The sequence below is a fragment of the Oryctolagus cuniculus genome, chromosome 15, assembly GCF_964237555.1.
Source record: "Oryctolagus cuniculus chromosome 15, mOryCun1.1, whole genome shotgun sequence".
NCBI lineage: Eukaryota > Metazoa > Chordata > Mammalia > Lagomorpha > Leporidae > Oryctolagus > Oryctolagus cuniculus.
In genome coordinates this window covers 44,138,713-44,155,348 of record NC_091446.1, presented here as the reverse complement: position 1 = coordinate 44,155,348, position 16,636 = coordinate 44,138,713, and the positions used below count along the sequence as shown (strand labels likewise).

General features: G+C 36.4%; 1 protein-coding gene across 3 annotated transcripts in view; it reads right to left on the bottom strand.

Moving 5' to 3' along the window:
- The window catches only part of PRKG1 (protein kinase cGMP-dependent 1), a 1,363,231-nt gene that overhangs the window by 1,186,306 nt on the left and 160,289 nt on the right, over positions 1 to 16,636 (bottom strand). For all 3 annotated transcript variants that reach the window (NM_001082042.2, XM_008269904.4, XM_070056974.1), the window contains 1 exon segment: positions 10,899 to 11,065. In NM_001082042.2, coding sequence (NP_001075511.1) covers positions 10,899 to 11,065 — 167 coding nt within the window.

The following is a 16,636-nucleotide window of genomic DNA, read 5'->3' as shown; positions in this document are numbered from 1 at the left end:
CACTCTGCCTGTCAAAAGAAAGGAGTTCATTAAGTACTGTTTCTGCTATTCTTAATTGTTGAAGAATATACAAAGAATTTCAAATATTCATGGACTACAGTCGCTATAATCTCAAATGCCCTTTCCGCTTTGTAGAAACGTGACATATTCAAGAGGAAGAAAGCACAGTGGTGTCATAATGCATGCTTGGTATACATGCAACCTAATGACAGAGATTAACCTAACAAAACATTTCCCACATGTTATATGACATGAAATTCTAGAATTGACATGGTAACAAGTCACTTAAATCTACAGCTTATAAGAAATTTCAAGAATTTCCAAACAAGTCAACTTAATTTTGTTTCAATAGGATGGCACACAAAATAACGCTCAAAAATTTATCAACTGGCATCAGCATTGTGGTATAGCAGGTAAAGCTACCTCCTGCAATGCCAGCACGCATATAGGTGCCAGTTTATGTCTCAGCTGCTCCACTTCCAATCCAGCTTCCTGAAACCAGCCTGGGAAAAGCAGCAGAAGGTGACCCAGTGTTTGGGCCCCTGCCACCCAAGTGGGAGAACCAGATGAAGCAGATAGCTCCTGGCTTCAGCCTGGCTCAGTTCAGACCATTGTGGTCACCTGAAGAGTCAACCAGCAGGCGGAGGATTAGCCTAGTGAGCTGTGGCGCCGGCCCAATATCCTTATTATTATAAACCTCCTGTTTTCTCTTGTAAATTTAAATTGAATCATAATTAGCATTCTTTATATGTTATGATATCATCACCCAAAACACAATACAGATTGTTGGAAGTTGTACTTTCTTGTAAATTCATACAAACATATTTGGCACCATATAAATACGATAAATACATGCATCTGTATATTTCCAATATGGCAAGTCAATAAAGATATATGGACTGCAAATATGGCAGCAAATTATTATAAAAGCTTTAAAAATGACTTTAATTTGAGGGAATGTACCATAATCAAATGAATCATCAGATGCAGCATAAATCTACATTAAGAATGTTGCTGAAGGTATTAAATATTCAAAAACAAAATAAAATGCCATGTAATATAAGAGTAATGTAAAGTGAAGCTCTGTAAATATGAGCCAAGTATAAAATGTAACACTGAATTTGTTATTCCAGCTATAAAAATGAAAAAATAAATTTTATGATGGGTATACAAGTGGCTTTCTATGAAAGTTATTATAAATAGGCTATTAATCAAACTCTACATGAAACAGACATTTACCTATTCCATTATTTTTTATCAGTGAATAATAAATGAGCTTTTAAATAAGTATGATCCATTTTGAAGGATATTTTTTTAACACATGAACTATCAGTTGTGATTTTATGCAAAGCTTTAGGTTTCCTCTATAAATATGTCATTATGTGTTTGTGAAATAAAAAACCATCTTTCATAAAAAGTTGTACCTTTTACTAGAGGCTTTTCCTGATATGGATTTTCTCTTAATAAATAAAAAAGAAACGATTATTCTTGATATTGAAAGGTGTACCGAGTGACTTAACTATTCTTGTTAGGTTATATAGATAGTAAACAGCAAATAGAAAGTAAGTATTCTAGTTTGTTTCAAAAGCATTTCCTCAATATATTTTTATGAATACTATAGGGTTGTTTTGTAAAACACAGAGAACAATCCACTTCAGTAAGGTTAAGCTGATTAGGCAGAAAAATAATGGGTCTAAATAAAACTCTAATGTACACATGCTCAATAATGGTTCCTTGATATTTTAAATATGCATGGATTACAAATTCTCAGGAATAGATTTTAATAATTTTAAGTCATCTATAATAATTCTATACCTCTGTTTACTATGTATGCAGCTTTAGTACAAAATCATTTTCATCTTTTCAGAAGAGTTTATAGAACAGCCTACATAGAAAGATCAGACTCGGCCTGCTGCTCTCCAAAGTAACAGGAGCTAAACTCAGGTAAAAGTGTGAAGTCATGGGAGAATTCCTATAAAAACCTGGGAGACCAATTCTGACATTCTCCATGATAGGGGTGGGGTGGGCTGTTGCCATGGCAGTCACACCACAAAGGTTCACTGTGCTGGAAAGTAGCTCCCATCTGTCCTACCCTTTGAGAGCATGCCAAAATGATTACCAACCATTGAAGGGGTTCTCATTAAAGGGATGGATATTAAAAGCATTAGTCTATCCAGCCTCCCACAAAAATCACTGGAAATCTTGTTAAAGTCCTTGAAGAAACATATGTACATGTTTTTGAAATGAGCCCACAACAACTGTAGAATTCTGTTAAATGTTCAACACACACACTATGCAACAGTTTTCATGCAAGCATGACTGAAGTAAATGCTACGTCGGTAAGAAATTAATGTGTCGTTACACCTTTGTGAAGAAGGTACTAACCTACATTTTCTTCTCACTTTTCAGCAATGCTGTTTTTGCTTTTCATTGTCACCACCAAATATACTTCTGAACTTCCAGATTTGGCATCTCTCAAAATGAAAAATGGAGATATTGATATTTTAGTGAAAGAATCAGCAAAGAAATAAAATTCATAACTTTTCGGAATAATAGTAAGAGAAAAAAAACACACCTGTTTAAGAGGGGCCATGAACCGTCTTACCAATGTCAGCTTGATTATTCATTTCAGAACTGATAGCTTTTCATTATCATCTCAATAAAACAAGCATGGTAACTTTCAATTATTTTAAATGTCAGGAATCTTCCAAAGTAAAGAAAGTCACACTATTCCCCTAACATAAAAAATTCAATTCTAACAGTAATAATTTAGAAAGAAAGTGGAGAACCATATGTCAGTAAAACCACAATGGGGTAAGGCTTTATTTTATAGAATCACATAATCTCTTAGGAACCAAATGAATATGAAGAACACTACCCTTCAAAATACGTCAGTTTCAAATAATGATGTTGATTAAAACAGCTGGATAATTCTTAAATTGCTGAACACCATTATATTCTAGTGTGTATATATATATATATATATCCTTATATATTTTAGACAAAAAAGTATTACTCAACTACGTATCCATATTAACCAAATATGGAACTAAATAATTTGATTGCTTCTAAATATTAAATCTACACTCATAAAAAAAGAAATTGGTATAACCAAGTTTTTTCAAAAGCACTTTTACTGTCACTAAGGACAAGTTATAGATAATTCTTAAAATATGTTGGAAAAATACAAAAACAAAAATTATTGCTTTTCTAGTTTCTTATTTTGAAATAGACAACTATCCTTTTGATTGTGTACATAGAGACTTTCTTTTATAAATAACACCTCCCATACCCAACCTATGCATGTGCCTTCATGGTTACTTCAGTATGTACATAGCATGAAAAGTACTACCTTCCAAGAATTCTCACAAAGACACAGAAAGCACAAACCAAGATTGATATATTTGACTACACTGTAATTAATAACTTCTGTTCATCAGAAGATATTGCAAAAGAGTCATAGATGGAAAAAATATTTGCAATGCATATAATTGATTGGGGTTAAGCTCCAAAATGTGTCAAGTCAGCCAATAGAAAAATAGAAAATTACAAAAGATTATTCATAAAATAAACACAAACACCCCATAAATAAATGAGATGTTTGACCTCATTAATAATCAAGTGGTACAGTCAATATAAACTATTGCCAACATGAGGAATAAATAGAAAACTTAGGAGTCAATTATAATCAGACACAATTGGGAAAAAACACTTTGAAAGGAAGTTGGTATTATACAACAAATTTGAAGATTCACAATCCATGTGACCCAGGAGAGGTACACTAGAGAATTTACTGAACACGTTTATCAGGACACACAGGTAACAATATTTATATAAGCACCACCGCAGAGAGCAAAATAACTAGGAGCAATCTAATACCATCAGGAGCTAAAAGGGTAAATAAATACATGGAACATGGTATACATAAAATAGAGCAGTGTACAAAAAAATTCAAGTGGCAGAATTACTAGATGTATGTAACATTCAAAACAGAAAAATTAAACGTGTGCACTACCTCCTAGGGAAGGTTTTGAAGAAGAAACCTTTTGAGGACCAGGTTTTTATAATCTAACTTGTAGAATATTAGTTTGAAGACAATCTTGGAGTTTAGGGAAGGGAATGAAGATATGCTGTGGCTCAGTCACAGGGAATCCCTCTTCCACCTACACAAAATTTCTGTAGGCAGGTGCTATGTAGTCATGGCTGCTATGCCTCGTGAGAGGGGGTTCTTGTCATCACTCAAGCTGCTAACTTCACTTTTGGAACATTTTAATTAGCAGAATACCGATTCTCCAGCTTCCCCAGTTGAACTTCGCATAAACCTTCGATTGTTTCTATGGTCATCTAGATTCATACAGAATGTTTTTCATGAGACAATGTTTTCAGTATCTAGAACATAGTTATCCTTTCCTCCTAAACCTTCTATCTACTTCTGAAATACTGTCAAATCTTTTAAATACATACTATGCTTCCTGAACTTGCTCAAGAAAATTAAAGACCTTTTTGAAGCTTTGTAACCTGAAATGAACATACCGCATGAGTCCCCTAAATATCTCAGCTCTCTTTGCCACTGCCTCTATTACTAAAATATATTTTAATATTTATATTTATTATTTCAAGATTTTCCTTGTGACAACCCTTTATAAACATTTTGTTTTGTTTTATAAGAGTAATGTATAGGCTTGCTCTTTTAAGATAACATTATAAACAGCCCTGTAAGAGAACTGCAAAAAATAATTTTCAGTGTGTTAGTGCTACCACTGTGCTGAAGATAGCTTTCCCATCAACATGCAAACCTCTGAAGGCCAAACAGCAGCACCTGATTCTGGAGACTTTAATGGTCTGTTTCTCATGTTAACTTTACTGAGATCTAATTCATATGAAAATGCATTCAATTCCCTGATCCTCTCAGATACTGTTTGGAACGCCACCTGACATAGTGGGCTCATCATCAATGTTCAATTTAATAAAAAATAAAATCCCTCTTTGAATGTCAGGATTCACTTCAGCATTTAATCATACAAGGCAGTAAAAATGTTTCAGGGGGAAAACAGAATTCGCAACATGAGGTTGTAGATGTCTGCAGTCAGAGGAGGTGGCCACACGAGTCATGTCTGCACAGAATAATACATAATGCTGGACATCAGCATAACCGATAAACCAACTCTCTGGAAAAGGGAAGCAGCTGACCAGTCTTTAAAAGGCAAAACTGCCGGGACCACGGCTCAATAGGCTAATTCTCCGCCTGCAACACTGGCATACCGGGTTCTAGTCCTGGTCGGGGCGCCAGATTCTGTCCTGGTTGCCCCTCTTCCAGGCCAGCTCTCTGCTGTGGCCAGGGAGTGCAGTGGAGGATGGCCCAAGTCCTTGGGCCCTGCACCTCATGGGAGACCAGGATAAGCACCTGGCTCCTGGCTTCGGACCAGCGCGGTGCGCCGGCCGCAGCACCAGCTGCAGAGGCCATTGGAGGGTGAACCAACGGTAAAAGAAGACCTTTCTCTCTCTCTCTCTCTCTCTCACTGTCCACTCTGCCTGTCCCCCCCCCCCCCAAAAAAAAAGGCAAAACTAAAGTTCAGGAACAATCAAGCCTAAACATGAGACTAGCCCCTTACCCCTCAGAGCTGAATGTAAATTATGACATACCACTTAAGAGTTAGTATGCAAAAGCCCTATTCAGACAGACACGTGCAGAGTAAGTTGAAAAGAATGTTCCTTCTTTAAAAATCATTTTTAATTGTGAGGTAAATCAATGCTATTGATTGTAGGCAGAAAAATGGGGCCTCCAATGTAAATGGTGGAATTTAATCCTAAACAATAAGGACAGAGAGGTAGACCAAGAATGAAGTCAAATCACAGTCATTTTTAATTAGAAAAAAAAAAAAAAAGACCTCATAAGAGGAGAGGAATGGATGTTAGAAAGCATCCCAGTGTTGAAAGGATGCAGAGGCCTGAGTGTTTGTAGGAAATACCTTGGATTGTTTCCTTTTTAACTATTGCTGTTGAGGTTTATTTTCTCCTTTCAAATAATGAAATATTTTTTTTCCTGTAACTTAAAATTGTGCATTTTTAGGGATTCCCTAAACTAGAAGATACATGATAAATATGTAACTATAGTACTTCTAATCTGCACTTCAAAAGTTAGCACTGCACAGCACTTGAGGAGAACTCCATAGCTGCAACCTGCATCCCAGTTTACTTACTACAAGATCTTATTTAATTTCTCCAGGCATTCACAGCTTCATTCAGACAACATGAATGCAGATTACAGATTAACATGCAGATAACATAATGCCTACCTAGTAAGGTTGTTGTGAAGATACAAAATTCAACAGTTACCTAGATAGTGATCAAGCAGTACCTTGCTTGTAAGCGCTTAAAACAAATTATCACTAGCAAACAACTCATTAAAAAAAAAAAAAAAACTCGCTGTTGTTAAAAAAAAGTTCAACACAAAATGACCAATGGCCATGGAACACTAAACAAACAGACATCTGCCACTTTTAAAAACAAAATGCCATCTATATGCATCTACAATAAAAGGTCACAAGAAATGTGTAAGACCAAGACCTCCATGCAAAGAAACCATTTTATTGGATATAAATTAGAACATTTCAATACCGAATGTTAGAGTAGATTTTCGAAGAATAAAAGATCACTGATTTTAAATCACTGAATCAGAATTTGTTTTATTTTGGATGAAGGTAGACCAAAGTTTATTTTTATAATCAAAAAGGAGGACAAGAATGTAAGAGTATTAACAGATTTCTATCATAATTAAGACCAATGTCTATTTGTTTAAATAAACTGTATTAATTATTCTGCAAGTCACTTAACATATTTGAACATAATTAAAATGTAAACAGTGTCATAAACAACTTAATCTATTCCATTACTACCTTAAGAAGTTAATTCTACAGAACTCCAACCAAAAACTGAAATAAACACTTGTATTAGGCAGCATCTCTAAGTACCTAAAAGTAACACAGCTCATCTTGCTTGAAAATGCATGACAATATATGTACAATACCCTCAGATTATTCTCCCCTAGACATCCAATTAGTGAAGTTTAACCATATGACTATTCTCTTTTGTTAAAACCATGAGAAACTTTGGTATTTAGATAGGCAAAAACACTTGGGACACTGCCCAGGCTTAAAAAAAACACTGAAAACACATGGTAAGCATTTTATGAAGAACACTTCATTTCAGTAAAGAAAAACTGACTGATGAAAATGAAAAATTGGACTGATTTTCTACATAAAGTCCCTAAATGTTTTGTTCAGTGTCTTGATAGTAAGCAAGTTTGTGAGAGATTCCTTTATCAATGGTTACTATGGTACACTCTTCATAAATATTAATGCTAACATATGAAAAAGGACCCGTTTATGTCAAGAATACTGCTATCTAAATTTGAAGAAAACTGAATGCGTTGATAAAAATACAATACAATAAAAATTTCCTCAATTAAACTTACAAAAATTTAAATTACAGAGGTTTCCTTTTTCAGTTTTAAACTGCTTTGACATAAGAATAAAAGTACCCTATCAACCAAAGTTACACTGAATTGGTTAGCACTACCTTTTAGGGGAGAATCAGTATAAGTTTGTAAGCTTGTGGTCATTTTACTGAGTTTAGCAGAAGGCAATCAACAGTATCCTGCAAAATCTGTGACTCTGAATATCAATATATTATTTAGAACCTTGGTTTTAGCAGGATAATTAAAACAGGTTTCTTAAGAGATAATTAAGATGACATGCTATTTATTCAATTTAGCAATAAAAGAAAGATAAATGTAATTTTTAAAAATTATTTCGAAGCTATGGGGAAAATTTATTACATTTATCTTTTACCTAGAAAACCAATAAAGACTGTCACAAGTATTTCTTCCTCATTTTATTTATTTATTTATTTATTTTGACAGGCAGAGTGGACAGTGAGAGAGAGACAGAGAGAAAGGTCTTCCTTTGCTGTTGGTTCACCCTCCAATGGCCGCCGCGGCCAGCGCGCTGCGGCCAGCGCACTGCGCTGATCCGATGGCAGGAGCCAGGTACTTATCCTGATCTCCCATGGGGTGCAGGGCCCAACATAACAAGTTATGAGGTATCCATCAGATGAGTAAATATTACCCAAAGATTTCACATATTTTTCTATGGAAAAGGTAGCAAATTTCTTGGTATACATGAGGTTATCACATCATGTTAGCTGGAAATATAATCTTTTTATTGCTTTTATTTAGAGTTGAAGTACAGTTTAACAAGATATGTATGGGTGCCTAATTGACAAGGATTGGACTTTTGATGCTTAATTTTATACATCAACTTGGCTAGGACATGATCATACCACATAATTGGTCAAACATTCTCTACATGACTCTGTAGAAGTATTTTTTGGAAGAGATTAATATTTAAATCAATAGATTTTGAGTAAAACTGATACTCTCCAAAACTTGGGTCTGACTCATTCAATCAGCCCAGATAGACAAGAAGCTGACTCCACAAAAAGGCAGTTGTCCCTGTAGACACCTCCAGCCTTGACAAGCAGCATCAGCTCTGCCCGGTCTCCAACCTGCTGGACCTACTCTGCAGGTTCTGACTGGCGGCCTCCACAATCACGTGCGCCAATTCCTTAAGATACGTATTTTATTCTTCCTATACAGACACACACATACTGTATTTGTTCTGTTCCGCTGGGGAACTCTGAGTAATACATGGCCCCATAGTTAAGAACATGGGCTCGAAATCCAGATTCTCTGGAAGAATTCTAAGACCTGAGCCCATTACTTAACCTTATCGTCTCCTCTGGAAAAGAAGGATAATAACTATCAGCCTTTACCTCACAGGATGATTTTGAGGATTAAGTAATTTTATATATGGAATGTATTTAGAAAAAGGACACTCTACATATCTTGCATTGTTCTAAATATTCAACAAATACTACTGTTTCCATGTTTCTTCTAAAATAGCCAGAGAATCCGCATTTAGGCCCAGAAAACAGGGATGACATGGATAAACAGAATATTTTTAAGGAAATAGTTACAAGGTTGTTCAGAAGTCTATTTTTGTAAGAAATGTTCAAGATAAAGGAAAAATGAAACCAGTGGATTTACAGATTTTAGTTTTGTGAATGAAATATCAATAATCAGAATTTAAAAACAGCCTGAAGTAAAGGTACATACTGCTTTATGCAATCGTGCTTTCTTCAAAAGAAGCCTGCCAATACAAAATCTGAAAAGTTAAATCATATGACGTCACTGATACATGATAATCTCAGAAATGCTTTAAACATAGCTTCTAATTATTAGTAGTTCTTAATATGCTACCTCATTTTTACATTCTATACTTCACCTCTATACATTTCTTCTGTGTTTTTCATCATTCCTGTTCATTATCCCCATACATCTTTGCCTTATAATTTCATCTCTTTTCCCTGATATTTCTTGCCAAATTTACACTATTTGTGCTTCAGTTTGTTGTGTTTTGGCTTTATCAGATGAATGACTAGCTGAATATTTATAGCCTCTGACCTGGGGAAGAACTTTGTAATGTTGACACAAGAGGTGAAAACTATAAAGAAAACAAATGAGAGACTACTATATGAAAATTGAATGTCTATCACATGTCCAAAAATTAAAAGAAAAATTGAAAAGTAAAAGACAAATGCAGAAGTAGGTCTTATACACCTATTCTATCAAGTGTATAGTAGAAACAATGTTTAAAATTTTGTGATGCCTTATACCTTCTATCAAATTTTTCCATAAATGATTTCATCTTAACTTCCTAACTCCCGAAAGAAGGCAGAAAGCAGAGACTTCCATCGCCAGCACTGAAGATGCAGTGGGCCAGATCGCTCCGGGTTCTGGTTATCTTGTTGAGCAGCATCACCGGCTTTAGCCACTGGAAGCCTCTAACCACCCGATCCTGACCCCACAGTGACAAGAAACAGACAAACATCCCCCAGAGCTCACAGCCACCACCAGTTCAAAACTGATCACAGAAAAAAACAGTATCTCCGTTTTAAAAACTGGGTGGGTGAAACTCAGGGAAATTAAGTGACCAGCTCAGATACACCCCCACTCTTAAGGACCTATAAACTTGTCAATTATAGAATACTCTCATGAATCTTTTCGTGAAATAGTGTCACCTAATAAACCGACTGTGGCGCCCATAAGGCAACTATGTGATATTAGAGACATTTCTGAACTCTCTTCTTAGCTGGTTTAGTCATTAGATGAAGCTTCTTTCTTCTCACACACACAAAAATCTATTATAAATTCCAAGTTATAAATAAGCATCATGAAAACTGACATAGACATAAAACATCTACACAATTCGTGTATTGGTTTTCTTCCACAGAACTTTTTATCTCAGCTTGTGCAAGTTTTATACAAGCTACCTCTCTTACAAATTAACTAGCTAATATGCCTACCTGCCTTTATAGTCCACCTCTATTATACACATAAGCTAGCAAAAGCATTTTCTTTCAAAGCATCATAACAGAAACGTTCATCATATATTAAAAGTCACAAGTTCAGCTGAAGATACTGATTACCTGACCAAAAACACTTCCAACGACCTTGAACTCTCTTTGAAATTTTGTGAGTTTGCTCAATGATCTGACAGAATATGGTATTATTCAGTATAATAAAGAGCATTTTTATATTATCATCCTTCTCCACGTCTGCAAAATATTGGATCCTCATATTAATATTCTAAACACAAAAACTTCACATAATTAGTCAACCACTGTATCAAGTAGTGTTTCATCTCTTTTCACACTGTTTCTTAACAAAATAAAGAAAAATGAAATTGCCTCATGTAATGCACTGCCATCTGTGTGTAGGCTGATAAGATGAAAAAGCAATACGATGAATGCGAGAGGACCAGGGTTACAAGCCATACCTTCCATGACATACACCAGTGACCCCACGTCTCCTTCTTTGATGATGCAGCTGTCCTTGCCATACTCCACCGGGTACATACAATCCACAATCTCCTGGATCTGTGACAGCTCCAAGTTTTTCATAAAGTCATTGTCAAGGATAGCTTCCTTTATAAGATCCTTGGACCTACGGCAAGAGAGGGAAGAGTTACTGGCACATATGACAAGCTCTTTCATAGTTGGTAAGGTCTAGCAGAGCCACACAGTGCCCTGGCACACTATAAAGGCATTTTCTTGTTAGGAATCCAGTAATTTTCTCAAAGACCAGAGAACAAAGTAGTTTCATGGCAGCAGAATAGGCACTGAGAAATTTTCCTTTTAGTAAAGTATCATTTAATAAAGAAGTTGTCAACAAAATAAACCAGAAGACTGTGTTTTATTTTGAAACTTCTAATATCCACAAAGATTGTGGGAAAACCAATAGACAAACATTATAAATTGAAGCCTGTAATTTAGTTGAAGAATAAATATGAACAAAATACAAAAGGATTTTTACTGAACAAATACTATTCTCTTTATGTAATATAAGAGAACATCAGGCATGTATTATACTGTATGCAATTATATTTTAAAAACAAAATGTGTTTACTTATTTCTGGTATGCTTCTTCCATTACAGCTTATGCTTTACAAGAACAAGAATCATTTTTAATTTGTTCCCCACTGCATGCCTAGGATATACTCCGATGCTAGGCATAGTATAAGTGCTCAAGAAATAAGCTGGATAAAAATGGTTAGAAACTGGATTCCTAATTAGCTGTTTGAAACAGCTAGTGGAAATGTGAGAGTTCTTTATCCACAACTCATGCTTCTTTACAGAATATTTATTAAGCAGAGGTAACTAGGCAGATAAAACTCTACTGAACAAGATGTTTGAAATGCACCATGACTTAGATATAGAAAAGATATTTACAAATTCTGTAACTGGGATTCAATGGTTATGAAGACAGTTTTGCAGAACTTAAAAAGATGATGATAATTGTATTGCTTTGCTAAGAAGTTCCAAATTATTTCCTAAGAAATCAAAATCAAAGTGGAAGAGATACTAAGAGGTGTTTTATGAGGAAGAAGACAATCAGAGTATTATCAGAGAAGTCAGACTTTGGACACATAAAAGTAAAGACCCAACAACAGTACCTTTGGAATTTTATAACTAAAGTATTAATTTAAAAATGACCACAAGCTGGCCTTTTCCTACATTTGCTTAGTATGTCGCTTTCAGGGAATGACAAAAAATGGAGAACAAACACTGAAGAATTAGCCCTCTCTCCTTATTTCTAGGGGCTTTGCAGTCCATCTTAACCTCAGTCTAACAGGCCTAGCCTTCACAGATTATGCTCTAAAAAAATTTAGCTTTAAGTGGTAAATGTTTGAAATACAAATGTATATATACATATATATACACATAATATATATGTAAAACAATGAAAAACAATTATTATGAAGAAATTTCTAGGATACACTGTTAGGATATGATTATAATATAAGCTTATAAAAAGTGTTAATTCCATGGGTAAGATTCTCATACTGTTCTTAAATGAAATGGGAGAATATAGAATTATTTTTTATATTAAGAAAGCATCTATATTACAAAATGTAAAAAAAAATAAGTGTTGACATTACATATCTGTGAGTCCCAACCTGACATTGTCACCCATGAAACTCTTGAGTGGGTAGTCTTACTTTTCAGAATCTCTGTTTTATCAACTTTGAAATGACATTAAAAATATCAACCTAACAGGTCTGTATGTGAAGACTGAGGAGAATATAATGTGACTTTGAATAAACGGTGGTTAACAACGGACATAATAGTATTAACAGCAGTAGCACTAATAGAAGAGGTGGCAATAGAATATACCAGTAGGACTTGAAATGGAAACATAAAGAAATTAACAAAAGGTAGGGATTACTTGTCTCTGTTGAGATTACATATTTTCTTTCTACTTTTCTAGATCCATAAAATTTCTTATACTGGGCATGTTTTCTATGTTAAAAAAAAAAACTTCATTCCAAATGTCAATTATTAAAAATAACTATCCTGTGAGGAAACATTAAAATAATTTCTTGCACATTTAATTAATGACTAGATATTGAATATTGGTTCACTACTAATGGTATATACAACATTACTGATTTTTTTAACTTTTATTTATTTATTTTCATTTTATCTGAAAGGCAGAGAGAAATACAGACAGAGATCTTTCATCTGCTGGTGAACTCCACAGATACCCACAACAGTCAAGGCTGCGCCAGGCCAGAGTCAGAGGCCCAGAACTCAATCTACGTCTCCCACATGGGAACCCAGGCTCTGGAGCCATCATCTGTTGCCTCCCAGGGTGCACATTAGCAGGAGTATGGATTAGAAATGGAGTAGCTGGCATTCAAACAAGCACTCTGATATGAGTGCAGATGTCCTAAGCTGCAACCTTACTGCTGTGCCTGCTCCCTACTTGGCTCTTTTTAGAAGATTCCCTTTCCTATAGCTCGTGTGGAGTTTGACAGGAAATGTCAGTTCATGAAGAGATGATGATGGATGGCCAGTGGTTGACAATTTCAGGACATTTTCCATTTTAAAAGTCCCTTTTGTGGTATTTCAACATTAAGTTGGGCTCTTTAGATGCACGTTTTCTGGGATGTTGACGTTAATAAAGCAAATTCAAAACTCCAGCTTGCAAAACTTTGCCTTGAAGAAAAGAGTTGATCACATTGAGTCTTCAATACAAGATGCAAAACTTGTCTCCATCCATGATTTCCATGTGATCCTGTTCCTTAAGCACAACACTACCGACTTCAGCATCAGTGTCATCGGCATGTTAATTCCTAAGATCTACTGTTGTTTAAGATTATTTTTCCAAACACCAGGGTTTAGTTGATCTTCAGGAAATTAATTTATGTCAAGTTATATTATAGTCTCTCCTTACTAAAAGAAAAATCTTTATTTTATTTGGGTCTAAAATTGAGACCATTCAGTGGATTCAAAATTTCTAACATAATACAGACTGGATGTAATCAATCCAGAATCACAACTTATTTAGCTACATGCCCAATATTATCCTTTGGGAAATATTAGTAGTGCTCCATTAAAGATCCAAGTCCTAAAAATGTAGCAGATTAGAAATAAATCTCTCTTCCAAGAGAATAATTAGCTCCATCTAAAGATGAATGAACAAAGTCACTCTCTTTCCACTCATAAGCAGTTCTATTAACCTCTTTTATGAAGACATCAGAAAAGATGAAGCAATGAGCTCCAACACAATCCTGCAGAATTATCACAACCTTCCGAGGGTCTATTACAGGGCTGTGGAGGAGAAGCAGTGGCGGAGGAAGAGCTTTCAGTATGTTACTTGTCACATTTAATTTTCGATGGAGTCCTTCCATCCCCAATCACCGAGGAAACAAACTAGAGGCTCTCATATATGACCTTCAGTCTTGGTTAAACAAACTGATCAATATAGGACCTACGCCTTATCATTTATCTCACTATATAGCATAACAACATTTTTTTTGCCTCTGAAATGTGATCAGTCATCCCCCTCTGCCCTCACAGCAAGATAGAAACTTAGCACCTCTGTATTGCGCAACTCAAAGACATTCTTGTCAGTGAGTAACACTCAAAGCTCTGCCTCTTCATATAATTCTCATTTATGTCCTTTTACATTGAGGGCTGGGAGATTTATCTCAACTCCCATTAACCTGAAGAAATGGTCTCAGACAACCACTGGAAGTAAGCCACGATGCTGCACTTAAGATCAGGTGAGCTGTGTTATCAGTAAGGATAACTGGGAAAAGCAGATGTCACAAGTAGCTATCTACCCAAACAATTTTAACATCTTGCAAGAATTAAGCACTCTGATTTCAGAAGTATGAGAAGGAAATATAAAAACATTCTTTTTTTCGGACTCTTCCTATCTGCCTCTGTGTACAAATAATCTATTTTTAAAACCTTTTTTTCCCTTTCCATGTCCAAATGCTGTGGCTTTTTCAATTCAAACACCCATATAGGTAACTTGGTTCTTTGGAACAAGCCCCATTTTTCTGTCATCATCAAACTGTTGGTCTCTGGAATATCAGCTACATATAATGATGTGCTGACACAGTGGCTTCCTGGTGGTGGATGGGAGCCCTAGTTTGTAGCATTTGCCAATTTCTGTGGTGTAAAAGCTCATACCATGGCCAACGTCAAGCTAACACAAAGTCAACCCACTTGCAAAGTTCCTTAAAATTTAGCAAGTAAATCTGACATGAACCAGTTGAATTTGGCTCCAGCATATTCCCAGATTATATTTATAACATCCTAAGAATTTATGGGGTCAGTGTAGTGGCACAGTACATTGAGGTGCTGCTTGGGACACCAGCATCCCATATGGGAATGATGGTTTCAGTCTTGGCTGCTGTGTTTCCAATTCAGTTCCCTGAAAATGTGGCTAGAAAATCAGCAAAAGATAGCCCAAGTACTCGGGCCCCTACCACCCACACGTGAGACCTGGATAGAATTCAGCCTGGTCCAGTCTGTCACTGTAGATATTCTGGGAACTTACCAGTAGAGTGAGGTGTCTCTCTCAAGCTCTCTATCTCAATCTCTATATATCTCTATCTCTATTTCTCTGTCATTCTTCCAAATAATTTTTTTTAAAAAAAGAATTTATTGTGACTTAATCTACAAATGCTGAAACCAACATAATTCTTTCCTTAAAAATTTCACTAGGTTGTATAATAGCCCCAGAAAAAATTTTTTTTTAATTTATTTGACAGGTAGAAATATAGACAATGAGAGAGAGAGAGAGAGAGAGAGTAAGGCACTCCCTCCATTGGTTCACTCCCCAAATGGCTGCCATGTCCGGAGCTGTGCCCATCTGAAGCCAGGAGCCAGGTGCTTCTTTCTGATCTCCCATGCGGGTGCAGGGGCCCAAGCACTTGGGCCATCCTCCACTGCCCTCCCGGGCCACAGCAGAGAGCTGGAATGGAAGAGGAGCAACCGGGACTAGAACCTGGCGCCCATATGGGATGCCGATGCCACAGGTAGAGGTTTGATTAACCAAGTGAACCACAGCGCCGGCCACCAGCCCCAGAAAATTTAATGCCAGCTTTAACAAGAGTTGTTCTAAACTTTCAATTTTAGGAAAATGAATTGAAAAGTCCACTTTCCCATTTGCTTATTGCAGAGAAATTCTCTGGATTCAAGAAATAGTTGAGACGGCGCCGCGGCTCACTAGGCTAATCCTCCGCCTTGCGGCGCCAGCACACCGGGTTCTAGTCCCGGTTGGGGCGCCGGATTCTGTCCCGGTTGCCCCTCTTCCAGGCCAGCTCTCTGCTGTGGCCCGGGAGTGCAGTGGAGGATGGCCCAAGTGCTTGGGCCCTGCACCCCATGGGAGACCAGGAGAAGCACCTGGCTCCTGCCATCGGATCAGCGCGGTGCTCCGGCCGCAGCGCGCCGGCCGGCCGCGGCGGCCATTGGAAGGTGAACTAACTGCAAAGGAAGACTTTTCTCTCTGTCTCTCTCTCTCACTGTCCACTCTGCCTGTCAAAAAAAAAAAAAAAAAAAAAAAAGAAATAGTTGATAGAAATCGCCTTTCTACATAATCTTAGGTAAAAATGGGCAATTCTAAGATGAGTACAGGAAAACATGCACTTACTTCAGAAACAAGGAAGCCAGCACTGATCCCTGCTAATAAGCAGACCCTCGTTAGTTTTTTAACCTA